At 34.1% G+C, this 13,507-nt stretch overlaps 2 protein-coding genes across 2 annotated transcripts; one reads left to right on the forward strand and one right to left on the reverse strand.

Annotated features, from left to right (window-relative positions):
* Positions 1 to 10,078, reverse strand: eif2a (eukaryotic translation initiation factor 2A). The gene is made up of 14 exons (XM_077193941.1): positions 9,994 to 10,078; positions 9,163 to 9,232; positions 9,007 to 9,078; positions 8,281 to 8,399; positions 8,055 to 8,154; positions 7,878 to 7,960; positions 7,114 to 7,187; positions 6,878 to 7,022; positions 6,659 to 6,775; positions 2,608 to 3,182; positions 1,234 to 1,347; positions 1,045 to 1,158; positions 535 to 600; positions 1 to 318 (listed from the first exon to the last, which is right to left on the reverse strand). Exons 1-14 carry the CDS (start codon positions 10,019 to 10,021, stop codon positions 253 to 255), a joined length of 1,743 nt encoding a protein of 580 aa, XP_077050056.1. The 5' UTR covers positions 10,022 to 10,078; the 3' UTR covers positions 1 to 252.
* A 956-nt stretch (positions 10,079 to 11,034) lies between these two features.
* serp1 (stress-associated endoplasmic reticulum protein 1) lies at positions 11,035 to 12,785 on the forward strand. The gene is made up of 3 exons (XM_077193942.1): positions 11,035 to 11,274; positions 11,516 to 11,591; positions 12,245 to 12,785. The coding sequence occupies exons 1-3, from the start codon at positions 11,191 to 11,193 to the stop codon at positions 12,283 to 12,285; spliced, it is 201 nt and encodes a 66-aa protein (XP_077050057.1). The 5' UTR covers positions 11,035 to 11,190; the 3' UTR covers positions 12,286 to 12,785.
* The last annotated feature ends 722 nt before the right edge of the window (positions 12,786 to 13,507 follow it).

Genomic DNA, 13,507 nt, shown 5'->3' on the forward strand with positions numbered 1-13,507 from the left:
TTTGAATTTCAACATTTTTATTTAGTATTTCATGGATGCCCTCCCGTCCTGTACGTCACATTGCATGGCAATATTGCTTTTGAGAATTTAGTTCTTATTATTTTAGCCATGTTCAAAGAAGAAAAACAGTCTTTTATTTGTTGTTCATGAGTAATTCGTGAAAAAAGAATCATCTTCTATACATATTCATAGCAGTATGACAAAGCAATGTTTGAAAATTGATGACCAATGTGAAAAACTGGTAAAGTGAGTTTACAATCCTAATTCAAGATCTTCAAGCTCTTTCAACAGCTGGGACTCCTTCTGCATCTTCTCAAGCTGTAATAAAATAAAATAAATTATAATAAATTATTATTAACGGTCTTGCGATTAAGCATTACAAAATTCTTATGTTCCTAGATAAGTTAATTCTTGAAAACTACTGATCTCATGAAGCAATGCAATGGATGTAATCAAATCAGAAACAATGATACAAATGAAAATAATTTCAAATATTTATTAAGATGTGCTGATGAAATTACAAAGCTATAGTACCTGATTTTTTTGCATTACTTTGCCGGCAGCCTGCTGGTCCTTCAGTTCATCAATGGCTTTGAGTTTCTAACAGATAAACAATCACATTATGAAACTAAAAACATCAAGTCTGACTCTGATATGCAAATAAAACATTAATGGATACATATGCATATTTTATTTATAATTATACTATACCAGGTATACTGCATCATACCCAGAAACATGTAATTTTTGGTGCATTCATACAGAATACAAAGATTGTTTCTTTTTTTTAAAATAAGACCTTTACAGGGTTTACTCCTTTACGAAAAGTGACAGTTTACCCAAAATAAAGGTAATAAGTAAATTTTCTACCGATTACATACGAGTAAATAAAACAGGTTCAAATGAAACCTAAAAGTAAAACCATTTGTGCTCTATTCCAAGTCAAGAATAAATGGCAGAATTTAGTTTCTTTCCGTTCAAGAAGACTGCATCTGTGTGTATATACTTATCTTATTTGATTGTAAAAATATTCCAAACATTTACCTTTTTTAAATTCTTGATCTTTTTGTCAGTTTCAGGGTCTCCAAAGCTAGAAGTCACATGAGTGGCAGGGGTGGAGTCTGCCACTGGAGGCGGAGCTTCATCAGGCTTGATTTCCTGAATCAATATAAAGCATCACTTTGAGTTAAATATTCCTCTGGATAGTTGGTTGAACATTAAAAAAACGTGTACCTGCTTAGCTGCTTTCTTTGCTTCTCGCCTTTTCTGGTTTTTCAAAGCAGCTTTAGAGATTTGCTTCTCTCCTGCAGCACTAGGTTTCATGTTCTGCGGCAGCTCCTCTTCATGCTTGGATAGAAATATTATTGTCATTATTCTGGTCACGGGACATTCATAATGCTGCCCTGCATCACATTTGCTGAATGAATACTTATACTTTTTTCTTACTAGTTTTGGGGTGCTGATTCCAAAAAATAGTGCCTGTTTTAGTCAGGCATTTCATACTTTCTCAACAAAATATGAAGTGCATTTCGACAACCATTTGTAGGGTCTTGTATTATCTCTTAATCACCAGAAAAACATGTATGACATCAATTTTTGCCTAATCATGATTTCAAGGTTAGAATTATGGCGAGTGACAGAAGAAAATGCTACTACATCTGTGGGTAGTATACTACATCCAAACAGCGACAGAAAATGACAGATTTTGTGAAAGAAGCGCATTTATTTATTTATTTGTTTATGCAAAGTTCTTTGAAATTAAATTGAGTACTTGAACACATTTTTTCCACTCCTTTGCAAATTGAAAGTTAAATGATAGATTTTGAATACTTCATTTTGTCAAAAGTTTTGACATTTGACTGCTAATGATGTTATTTTGATATGAGCATTAACGCTGATAAATACACTACAGTTCAAAAGATTTTTAATAATTTTGAAAGAAGTCTCTTCTGCTCACCAAGACTGCATTTATTTGATCAAAAATAAAATAAAATCCATGGTATTTTGAAACATTATTACAATTTAAAAGAACTGTTTTCTATTTGAATACATTTTCAAATGTAATTTACTCCTGCGATGCAAAGTTGAATTTTCAGCATCATTACTCCAGTCTTCAGTGTCACATGATCTTTCAGAAATCATTCTAATATGCTGATTTGCTGCTCAATTATCAATTATTATTGACAATTATCAATTATATTTTAATTACAAAATGTATTTATTTTAAAATCTTATGTACCCTAAACTTTTGAGTGGTAGTGTATCATGGTTTCAACAACCATGGAAGGATCAAGTGACTCTGAAGACTGGAGTAATGATGCTGAAAAATCAGCTTTGCATCACAGGGATAATATACATTTAAAAATATATTTAAATAGAAAAAGTTATTTTAAATTGTAATTTCTATTTTTGATACAATTAAATTCAGCCTTGGTGAACAGAAGAGACTTGTTTTTTGAAAAGTAGTGTATACAAGTTCTGCATTCTATCTGCATTCTCATTGAAAAAACTCAGCATCATCAAATTATTATTATAATTTTTTTCTTTTTTTGCAAATACAGCAGGATATTTTTCAGGGCTGCAGGGCTGTGTACGACACAAACTTACTAGTTTAGAGCTGGCTGTCTGGGGTTTGTTGCGGAGCGCGGGTGGCCGATACGCCTGGGCTGGTTTGGCTTCAGTGCTGCCAAGCTCGCTTGGCAACGCCTGGTATTTCACTGGCTTCTCTGGGAAGGTTCCAGTTGGGAAGGGTTGCCATAACACTTCCCAGAGCTCTTTATTTGATGGCGTTTCATGCTTGTACAACACAGTCCCGGTGTAATGCCAGATCTTATAGCCATTGCTGACCCTGAGCCTGGGGGAGCAGGTCGCCGTCACGACGTGTTCTCCGTCAGGACACCAGAAGAAATGTGTGGTGTCTTCAGCCTGGGGTTTCGACACCTGCTTGTATTTCTTCACGTCCCAAACTTCCATCTGCCCTCTCAGGTTCCCGAACCCAGCGAGGACGAGGATGTGACCCTGGGGGCTGTAGAAAGCTGCGTTGCGGGGGCCCGTGCCAAAGTCGAACACTGACTCACACTTGCTGTTAAAGACAGTTGCCTTGGCAGGCATAAAACCATAAACCACGCAAAACTCAGAAGAGTTGGGGTTCCAGGATACATCATATATGGGACCTCTCTTTGCTGTGCAAGACAACAAAAAAGAAATATTTTATATATTTTACAATATACTTTATTAATGATTTTACACACACACAACAAAAATATATACAACAAAATTGTTAATAGAGTCATTTTATTATTAAACCCAGCACAAATTAAAAGCAGTGTAACAAATACAACCGTTATGTATAAATACTCTACTTTTACATATAACTAATATAAATTATTTTATTTTAATTACATTAATGAAAAACAATAATGCAAAAACATCTAAATGGACCCACAAAAAATATTTCATTTCCTGCAAATCATAAACTACTGTTCAAAAGCTTGTGGTTGGTAAGTTTTTGAATGTTTTTTTAAAGTCTCTTATGCTCACCAAGGCTGCATTTATTATAGAATACAGTAAAAACAGTAATATTGTGAGTGAATTATTTTTTACAAGTAATATTGTGAGTGAATTATTTTTTACAAGTAATATTGTGAGTGAATTATTTTTTACAATGTAATTCATTCCTGAGATGCAAAGCTGAATTTTCAGCATCATTACTCCAGTCTGTGCGGGCATACATAACGCATTAGAAGTAATCAGAATACTTTCCCTAAGTAACTAGTAAAGTAATGCATTAAATAAAATATAAGAAGTTACTTTTCAAATAAGTAACTTTTTTCCCCGCATTTATTGACAGAAAGCTCTCCTGTCCCCATGTTGATAGAATTCGGGAGTAAAGGTGCAGAGGTGTTCTGTGTATTACTCAAAAAGAATGAAAACAGTGAAATGCAAACTCAGAATATTACATACTATATTAGAATATTACACACAAATATACTTTATGTATTTAATCTAACTTTATTAACCAATGTCTTTGCTGCTGACGTTTAAAGACCCCCTGTGGTGAAAATCAAGTTTTTAATGTTGTGTATATGTCTATGTGGTGCTTTTAATATGCTTTAAGACAAACCATGTGTAAATTCATATGTCTACACCATTGCGGAATATTTTCTCCTTAAAACTGCAGTGAACCAAAACTGTCTCAAAAGCACGGTTTGAAATCACCCTTGTTCTATACGTCACAAATTGTTGAAGCCAATCGCGTCAACATGCGGGCGGGCTTTAGCATTTCATCATTACTATGCCGTGAAGCAAGGAAGTCTCAAGAGAAGCCAGGTTATACTGGTATCATTATCTGTTGATATGAAAAATCTGGTACATTTAGCAATATAGTGGTGAATTATGTATATGACAGTGGTGGGCCGACAGGACCAGCAAGGCCTTCTCTGCTGGCCTAAACAGAATGAGAATCACTAACTAGTGCTTTAATATCTTTTTTCCATTAAATTATTCCCAATAGTAAATTCTCTTAATTCCATAGCTTTTCTCTTGGTTGCGCTGCTTCCAGTAGTGTGCGTTTATGTTAGAGCTTTTATCCAATCATATTTAAGAATCGATAGTGCGGGCGCCTCTAGCTTAAAATGAATGGCAATGAAACTGTTGCTTTAACAATCAGATAATCACTCAGATTTAATCCGCCAATCAGATTTCGATTAGACTGCAACGGGGCCATCTAGCAGGCGTACAATAACGTCGGCATTTTCACGTCCTTTGATTGGATGGTCAGAGCGCGTAGCCTACTAGTAGGCCTACTAGAAGTCAGAGCTAGCTAACCGTATCTGTAGCGAACTGCAGAAACTAAAATATCTCCCTGTAGATTTAATAGTTTTTCAACCCACAAATTAATGTTTCTCTCCCTTCTCGACCCCCAGCAGTTTCAAACCTACCAAAAGAAATCCCTTATTCAGCCTCATGCAGCTTAACACAGTCACAGAACTCTATTCTACCTGTCCGGGTAAAAACAGAACTGACTGTATTGTATGTATACCATGATGACTGATTTTCCTTCAAAAATCTGTGTAAGAGCATGGGGGAGCTGTAGCCTACACATCGTTATGTTTTGCGGTGACTGTCCCTGTGTCCCACTGCTTCTGTCGAGCAGACATTCTCAGCACTAAAGCAAATTTAAAATTATGCCAGTAATACGATGGGACAGACTCGACTTTCAGCATTAGCCTTGGTAGAAAAGACTCATTGTTGAAACTGAAATGCACAGATAACCTGTACAACAGGGTAAACTCGAAGTCTTGTTGAGGGAAGAAATAAGGATGGATTTTGTGTAAAAATAATCAGTAGTTTTGATGAGTATGCTTATTTTTGTCCCCTTTTTTCCGTGCTGAATATTATATTATTAAATATTCTTGTAAATTTACGATTGAAACTTTTTTTTTAGCATTCATACTTTTGTAACGTCTGAAGAACGACAGACAAGGGAAGCTCCGTTTCTGAACTTTTTAATCGGAACGCAAAACAACATGAACGCACTCCTAACTTACTCGCTCGGTTCTCTCTAACCGGCCTTTTCCAAACTCACCGCATTAACCCTATAACTGCCGGTGCAAAATAAAACAGCAATTTCAAAATATTATAAAGAGTCTGTGCGCTATTAAAAGCATATTAAGAGGTACGCCACTGGTATATGATGTATATTAACTATATGCCTTTCTCCACCAACATTTTAAGTTGTTCAAATTGTTTCTAAGGATACTGATTTTTAGAAGGCAGACTGAGATGGTAAACGTGGTCTATGTAACATTAGCAACACGTTATTAGCTGTTTGCTAACGTAGTCAAGCCAAAGGCTAATCCTATCAATTACTTTTATTTGTCCGACATAGTAGAGAGCGATACATAAAACGAGCATTACCATTATGATACATCGACTTGTAGACGAGCCTGTATAATTCGCTCTTCCACTTCTTCTGAATCAGTTTCTGGTTCAAACATATGTGCCTGAATTAAACCAGAATTTCCACTTGCATTTATGCAGCATTTACTACAGTGAAGTTGACCGAGTGGATCAGGTACTCAAAGCTGGAGCGAGTGAGTGGAGGCAGGGCTAATTTGCATATTCATTCATGCATTACTTTCCATAAAAAGTAACCAAGCAAAGCAATTAGTTACTTTTTTAGGGAGTAACGCAATATTGTAAAGCATTACTTTTAAAAGTAACTTCCCCAACACTGGTATTCAGTCTCAGATTGATCTTTCAGAAATCATTTTAATATACTGATTTTTCTCAAGAAACAATTCTTTAATGAATAGAAATTTAAAAGGAAAAGCAATTATTCAAAATTAAAATATTCTGTGACATTAGAATAAAAAACATCTTACTGACCAAAACTTTTAAACAGTAGTGTAATTCTTTTGATTTTGCGGTGAAATATGACATTTCTTAAAATTCATTCTTAGATATACAATCAGGTCAGAATTTTAACACACACATACATTAAATACAGTAGTATAAATATTATTCACCCAATTTTTAGCCAGTCAGTGCAACTATTATGTGATTTCAATCAATTTAATTGTTAAAGGCAGAAATTGATTTCTAATGAATGCACTGTAATTAATTAATCATTGATGAATTAATTTTTCGTACTTACGTAGCTGAATCACTGCACTTTCTCCATTGATGGCGACATAATGTAAAGTCTGTTCTCCATAGTAAGAGGCTCCTGTTTTATCAACCTCTGTGCTGGCGGTCACTAAAACCGCAGTTGCTTTAGGAAAAACCAAAAAACATTAATACATATATGACAAATTTTTATGAGTGTTTATCAATGCTGAGAAACCACTTATTTGTTAAACCAAAAACGATCTACCTTTTTTGTTCCACAGCATGCTCACTCTATCGGCTTTGAAAAAGCTTTTGTTTGCCAGGGCAGATGTTGGACCTCCGAAATTGGGATACTGATACAGCCGTACAAAAGACGGACCTCCTTTGCTTCCAGGAACATAGACGACAACCTTAATTAATGAGTGAGGGATTAATACGCATTTGTATGAGTAAAATAGCACATGCAGCAGTAAGAGAAAATGTTTATAAGGGTTCTGATACCTTGCTCGGCTGTGATCCAGGAGACAAAGCAAACTCAGACACCTTCTGGAGGTGAAGCTTGTTGGCAATAGTTTCTACACAACAAAACACAATATAAATTGCAAGCTCAATGGGTATTTAAATCCATGATATTTTATATTTACTTAAATCTAAAAGTAAATAATTAATTTTAGTCATTCTTTTATATGTATTACACATGCAGGATACATGGAATATTTTCATGGAATATAAAAAAAGTTATTTTCTTTCTTTACATTTAATTTGTCATAATGCAGGAATCTCAATAGGGATAGTTAACCCCAAAATTGAATTTCTATCATCATTTACTCACCCACAAGTTGTATCAAACCTGTAGGAGTTTCTTTCTTCTGCTGAACACAAAATAATATATTTTGAAGAATGTTGGTTACCAAACAGTTTATGGGACTCATTGGAAAAAAATCAGATATTTTGGTGACTGACATTCCTCAAAATATCTTCTTTTGTGTTCAGCAGAAGAAAGAAAATTCATACAGGCTTGGAACACTTGAGGGTGAGTAAATGATGACAGAATTTTCATTTTTGTGTGAACTATCCCATTTAAGGGAACCCATCTAACAGCTAACTACTACAAATAAGGAGAAATCTAAGAAATAGACACTTTCCTTTATACATTCATATACATTAAAACTTTAAAAAGCCATGTCCATGTTATTTATCAATGTTTTCACAGGCAATTGGAATATAACATGCACAAAGTATTAATTAAACAGACACAGTGTTACCGAAGTTGTTGTTCTCATAGAAGTGAAGTTCATTATTGACATTTCTAGCGGTAATACTTTCATCATCTGCCCAGCTCGGACACCTGTGAAAATACAGACAACAAACAAACATGTTTAACAGTTACAGAAAGAAAATACAAAACAAATAAACTGTTATTAACAGCAATAGTTTCTCACCATCCTGTAATCTTCTTCTGATAGAACGCTTTAATGCAGGCACCTGTTTGCAAGTCCCAAAGCTGCAGGTTTGCCTCTCCCTGAGGGTTATCCTGCGTTTCTGAGAAATAAAAGCTGTTTTTTTGTCCTGCTTGCTTGATTACATTTTATTTCTTATAGTTATTATAAAGCTAGAATGTCATAAAACATTATATATGGATATATCATCATATTTGAAAGTGCTTACTGGTATAATGCTGCCAGGTGGCCAGAACTTTATTCAAAGGTGAAAATTCCAACACAGATGTTTTGGGTAAATCAAAAGACTTCACCAAATCTCCAGTGGAAACTTTGATCACACGGACCCTGCCAAACACACACAGGACATTTACTCAAATGTCAATCCATTCTATTGGAAAACCTGTGGAAACTGATTGTCTTAAAATTAGCAAGGAACGTACGAGATTTTTGAGTCGATAAAGCTTAATAGAACTTGGCAGAGAGAACTTGCATGTTTCGATAGGTAACCAGAAAATGTGAGTATTGGTAACTCAATTTGACAAGTTGAAATTAGTTCAGCCATCTTAGAGATTTAAATGCGTTTTACTAAATAAATCAAATCGAAATTATTTTAGGGAAACAACACCAATTTATTAAGTCATCTTCTGTGATATTCTCTCAACAATTTCAGTTGCATTGACAATTTAACAACATACTTTGGAAAATTAGTGAATGAAACTAAAGATATAGATAACTGCAGAAATGGGGGAAATTGTTGAAACAATATTTGAACTCATCTTTCACTTGACAAAATGGTACTCCTACAAATCAATTTATCTTAAGTAGGGTTTTCTGAGTAACAAAGGCATAATACTAGATTTTTACAAATAAGTTCAACAAACTGTTGTACAATAAGTTAAGTCAACTAAAATGGGTTAGTTAGGATATTTGTTAGGTATTACAGTGTACGTACTGTGAGCCATTGCACCAGCCAAACAGGGACCCATCATTGCTGAATGTCATGTGTTTGCCTTGCTGGTCATCTCTGAAACGAAACATTTACTGTTAATAAAGCAGACAAAGTTTTATGGTAAAATCTTTCTAAGTGCAGCAAATGCAATAAACTGACCTCTGAAAAGCAGAGCTTTCCTGACAGCTCGGAGGTCCACACAACAGCAACGTTCCATCTGATCCTCTGACTGTTTAAAATGGAAAAGACTATATTAAAATCAGAAAAGGAAAACAAAAATTGTATGCTGGCTTGACAAAAACAAAGTGCAGCCTTAAAGTATAAGTTTATAAATCTTGTGTAGATTTAATATTTGGGTCACTTTGAAAATAAATCGGAATTTTGCACTGTACAGACAGATGGACTGGTGGATAAATAGACTTTTCAATATATGTAAGTCAATGGGACTTTGGGGGATGTTTGATGGTCAACCATGGGGAGAAAATAAGTCTATTAAATCAGAACAAGCTGATGGATTTTATGAGTTTGGTGGATGCAGCTTGAAAATTATTTAAACTAATAGTTCAAAAAAAAATTCTCAAGTAAGGGATTTAAAAAACATCATCAACAAACCTTGACCTAAGTTACAGTATGTTCATGTTGCCTATCTCGGGCCCGCTTAAAAAAAGATTTATTCTAAAGTTATGATGACATGCACTACAAAGCAATTATCAGCTGATCATCAGCTAAATATAATATATATTTGTTTAATATTTTCATATGTGATATGCTGATACGTGGTAACGTTAGGTCATTTCTCTCATTACGCTGAAATAACGTTACAAAAAAATTGCGCACATGACAGGAATGAGTTCATGCCTTTATATGTCTGCAAAACTTAAGAAGAAAAGACATGCAGTTATTTCATAACATGCTTGCCTTCTCACGTTGATTATTTATCTTTACGCAACTGAAATGAGTATGAAAACACATTTTAGAGCAACAACTCACCTGCTAAATGAGGTGTGGGGGGCGCCATTTTGAAACGGAAGTACGACAACGTGCCACGTCATAGCAGTTCAGCACTGACGTCACTACAGTATAGAGCTTTTCGGTCAGAGTTTGACGTGTAAAATGTCCAAACCAAATTCATAAAGTAAAGGTTTTATAAGTAATGTCGGTTCTTTCCGATTTATTTGAAATATTTATGTTTTTATCCCTAACAAATCTCAGTACAGTGGTATAGACTATTTTAATGCGTGATATTGATTGTGTATTGTCTTTTCAAATAAGCCGCATATAGCTTAGTAAATAATAATAATAATAATAATAATAATAATAATAATTTCGTTTTGGATAAGTTTTGACCAACTTCGTAGAAAAAAATGCCGCACAATGAATTTTGATGAATGCTTTCTGATCACAGCATTTTTTTTTTCTCAGGAATTTGGAACAGATATGTTTCCATGACTGACTAATGCACTGAATAATTGCGGCGTCAAAATAATGACGTTTTTCCTCAATGGGTATTTTGAAAAGAGAATGTGTGCGTTTTAAGATGAACATGAAGGCATGTTAAAAACTGTTTTCTGTTAAGCACACAACAATCCCCTAGGGGGCGATCGGAGGCCATTCACTCAATTTTCCATTTGCCGCATAACAATTTGTAAATCTGTTTTTATGACCTTTTTTACCCTAAAAATAAATATTCTATGCACTGGTGCCACTTAACACACACAACTGAATATTTACTCAAGCAACCTTTACTAAATGCCAGAAAAATATTTTTTAACTAACAGTGATTGGTCTAACATCGCCAGTGCTGATTAAAGTAACATTTACCACGTGACAACAATTCTGTGTTTTAAGCGCTCCGGAAAAAAATAATTATGAATAATAAAAGTGATGAACTTTAATACCCATTGGCAAGAAAAAAAAAATACACTGAAAATAACTAAAATAGAAAAAAAATATCGTTTAGATTAATCAGCTAGTTAATCGCCGCACATTATATTGCCTTTTTATCCGGTTTGCCATTCTACTCATTTATTCTCTTTCGAAGCGTCCACGTCTCGTGGGTGGAGTGAGTTCCTCTTATGCACACGTAGACTAAAGATCACACGTCAACAGCCTCTCGGATCTCTGTCGGTCTGTCGGACGCTTCTTCTTTCTTTCTTTCTTTAAAAAACATCAAATTAGCAGTAAAAGATGGTGGCCAAACAGAGGATTCGCATGGCGAATGAGAAACACAGCAAGAACATCACTCTAAGAGGCAATGTGGCCAAATCCACGGTAATTTTCAGCTTTTACCACTCAGACTTTTACTATAGTAATTATTTGAATGTATCTAAAATAGGTCTTACTGCTGTTTGCTCTGCAGTAAAGGTTTACTTCGTGTATTGTACTGGACATTGGTTTGGTCATGTAAGTTAGAGGAGCTTTAATTTGTCCAGTTGATCATATTGGCGTTCTTTAGATGTAGCTAATGTAGGCTATGTATCTAAATATACAAATGTTAATATTTTCTCAACAGAGAGGCATTCAAGAAGAGAAGGGAGTGGTGGGACCGTGGCTTCTTGCCTTGTTCGTCTTTGTAGTATGTGGATCAGGTGAGTTTACAATCTGAAAAACATCCACTTACATTGAATGTGATGTCTAATGCATTAAAATGATCATTCTTTGAATTTAGTTACTGATGACTTTTTAAAATCAAATAGAAAGCAATACATCAGCATGCCAAACATGAACTTTATTTTATTTACTTTACTTTATCGTAACTCTGTTTAAAAGGACAAAGTGCATTCATACTGCAGACAGGTTTCTAACCTGATCCACAGGCAAAATTTTAATTTCTTGTTTTCTTTGTACATGACACGATTCAGAAATCGTTTAGTCTACACTTTAGCTAGTGATGTTATATTAGATAAATAATTAAGGGAAATGTCTGTACTGAGACATTTCGTTTTAATTTCTTTAAACTTGAAGTTCAAAAGGGGGTTTTCACATGCATGAGCAATTCAATGTTAATGTACTCTAACCAATGTGCACTTTTTTCAAAGATCCCATACAATTTCTTTTCTTTCATTATTCAACATGTGATATGCTTTCATTGTTGTTTCTTATATTTTATGTTCTCTTCCGGTGAAATGGCAAAGACTAATAAATATGACATGAGCAGATCATACGAATTCTTTGATACTTTACATTTTCTGAAGATCAAATGTTTTTGTTCTAATGTTATTTCTCTGTCTTCTCACTACAGCAATATTCCAGATCATTCAGAGCATCAGGATGGGAATGTGAAATGAATGGCCATCAGTTTGTCCTCTTCTCCTGGCTTGCCTGAAGATAACTTGATCATTCCCCCTTTGTTATTTAATCTTTATATGTCTCAAGCTTTTTCATCACAACACCACAGTCTCTTGTGCCTTACTCAAAAGCTGGAAGGACGTTATCTTCTGAAACATTCCAATGTGGGACTTCTATCAATATTGCTGCTGGATCCATAACCGAGGCAATAAACCCAAGACTAGAAATTACTTTCAACTTTTTCTGTGGAAAAAACAACAACAACACATGATTGTTTAAAAGAAATGCTGCAATGTATTTTCTGTGTTCTAGGTTTTTGGACCAGTTCATATTGATTAACATTATTTGGTACTATGCACCTTTATTGGATTTTCCTCTACATTTAGAGCTGAATGTGTGTTCTTCGACCATTTGCTCAAGGAAATTAAGGTCCACATATTCAGTTGTGTGTAGAGAACATGAAAAATAAAATAAAAATACTTTTAAACCTAAAATGTCTTTTTTTTTTGTCTTTAAAATAATTTGTAAAAATGTATTTGTAACCTATATTTAACCAGGAAAAAACTCTTGAGATTTAAAATCTCTTTTACACGAGGTTCCTGGCCAGGACAGACAGCACACATAGTTAAACATGAAAAAAAAAATTAAAAAGGAAAATAAATAAATTATTTACATTTACAAAAATAATTATACAATTGGTTAAAACCATTTCAATCATGTAAATCCGTAACCAAATCATTTAAAATACTCTTAAATTTATTTAGTGAGACTAACTCCTTAAAACACAATTTATCTTATAACCAATCAGATGGATAAAAAAAAACTAGATTATTTTCGGTGGATCAATAAAGGGGCCCATAGAATGATATAAAACACATATACAAACGCGTATCATTACACAAATGTAAATGTGGGAATAGTTGTTTATGATAATGGCTTTTTATTAAAATTATATACAGATTGTGATTTTTAATGATTTATTAGAAGGGTTAATAGAGGGTTTTCTGAGTAGACAATTCCATTCTCAGTTTTATAATTGACCAGTAGGGGGCCGTTTGCATATTTATGTATATTATTATAGGTCAATACATTTTTTATTTGATTTAAAAACTTTTATATGTCTCACACTCGCAAGACTTTATTGATCAAAGAACCACAAATCTAAAAATATTTTTCTTGACTATATATATAAACAAACTTGAATAAGTTTGTATCT

Source organism: Siphateles boraxobius, unplaced genomic scaffold (assembly GCF_051911475.1).
Source record: "Siphateles boraxobius isolate OS27281-9 unplaced genomic scaffold, OSU_SipBor_1 31, whole genome shotgun sequence".
Taxonomy (NCBI): domain Eukaryota; kingdom Metazoa; phylum Chordata; class Actinopteri; order Cypriniformes; family Leuciscidae; genus Siphateles; species Siphateles boraxobius.

What these genes read in the sequence shown, in the direction of transcription:
- eif2a (XM_077193941.1), bottom strand. Translation starts at nt 10,021, where the DNA reads ATGGCGCCCCCCACACCTCATTTAGCAG. An exon ending in GGCTGGTGCAATGGCTCACA is followed by an intron (nt 8,400 to 9,006) that starts GTACGTACACTG and finishes TGTGTTTGGCAG; the next exon opens with GGTCCGTGTGATCAAAGTTT. An exon ending in AGACAGCCAGCTCTAAACTA is followed by an intron (nt 1,348 to 2,607) that starts GTAAGTTTGTGT and finishes TTTCTATCCAAG; the next exon opens with CATGAAGAGGAGCTGCCGCA.
- serp1 (XM_077193942.1), top strand. Translation starts at nt 11,191, where the DNA reads ATGGTGGCCAAACAGAGGATTCGCATGGCGAATGAGAAACACAGCAAG. An exon ending in GCAATGTGGCCAAATCCACG is followed by an intron (nt 11,275 to 11,515) that starts GTAATTTTCAGC and finishes TTTTCTCAACAG; the next exon opens with AGAGGCATTCAAGAAGAGAA. An exon ending in CTTTGTAGTATGTGGATCAG is followed by an intron (nt 11,592 to 12,244) that starts GTGAGTTTACAA and finishes TTCTCACTACAG; the next exon opens with CAATATTCCAGATCATTCAG.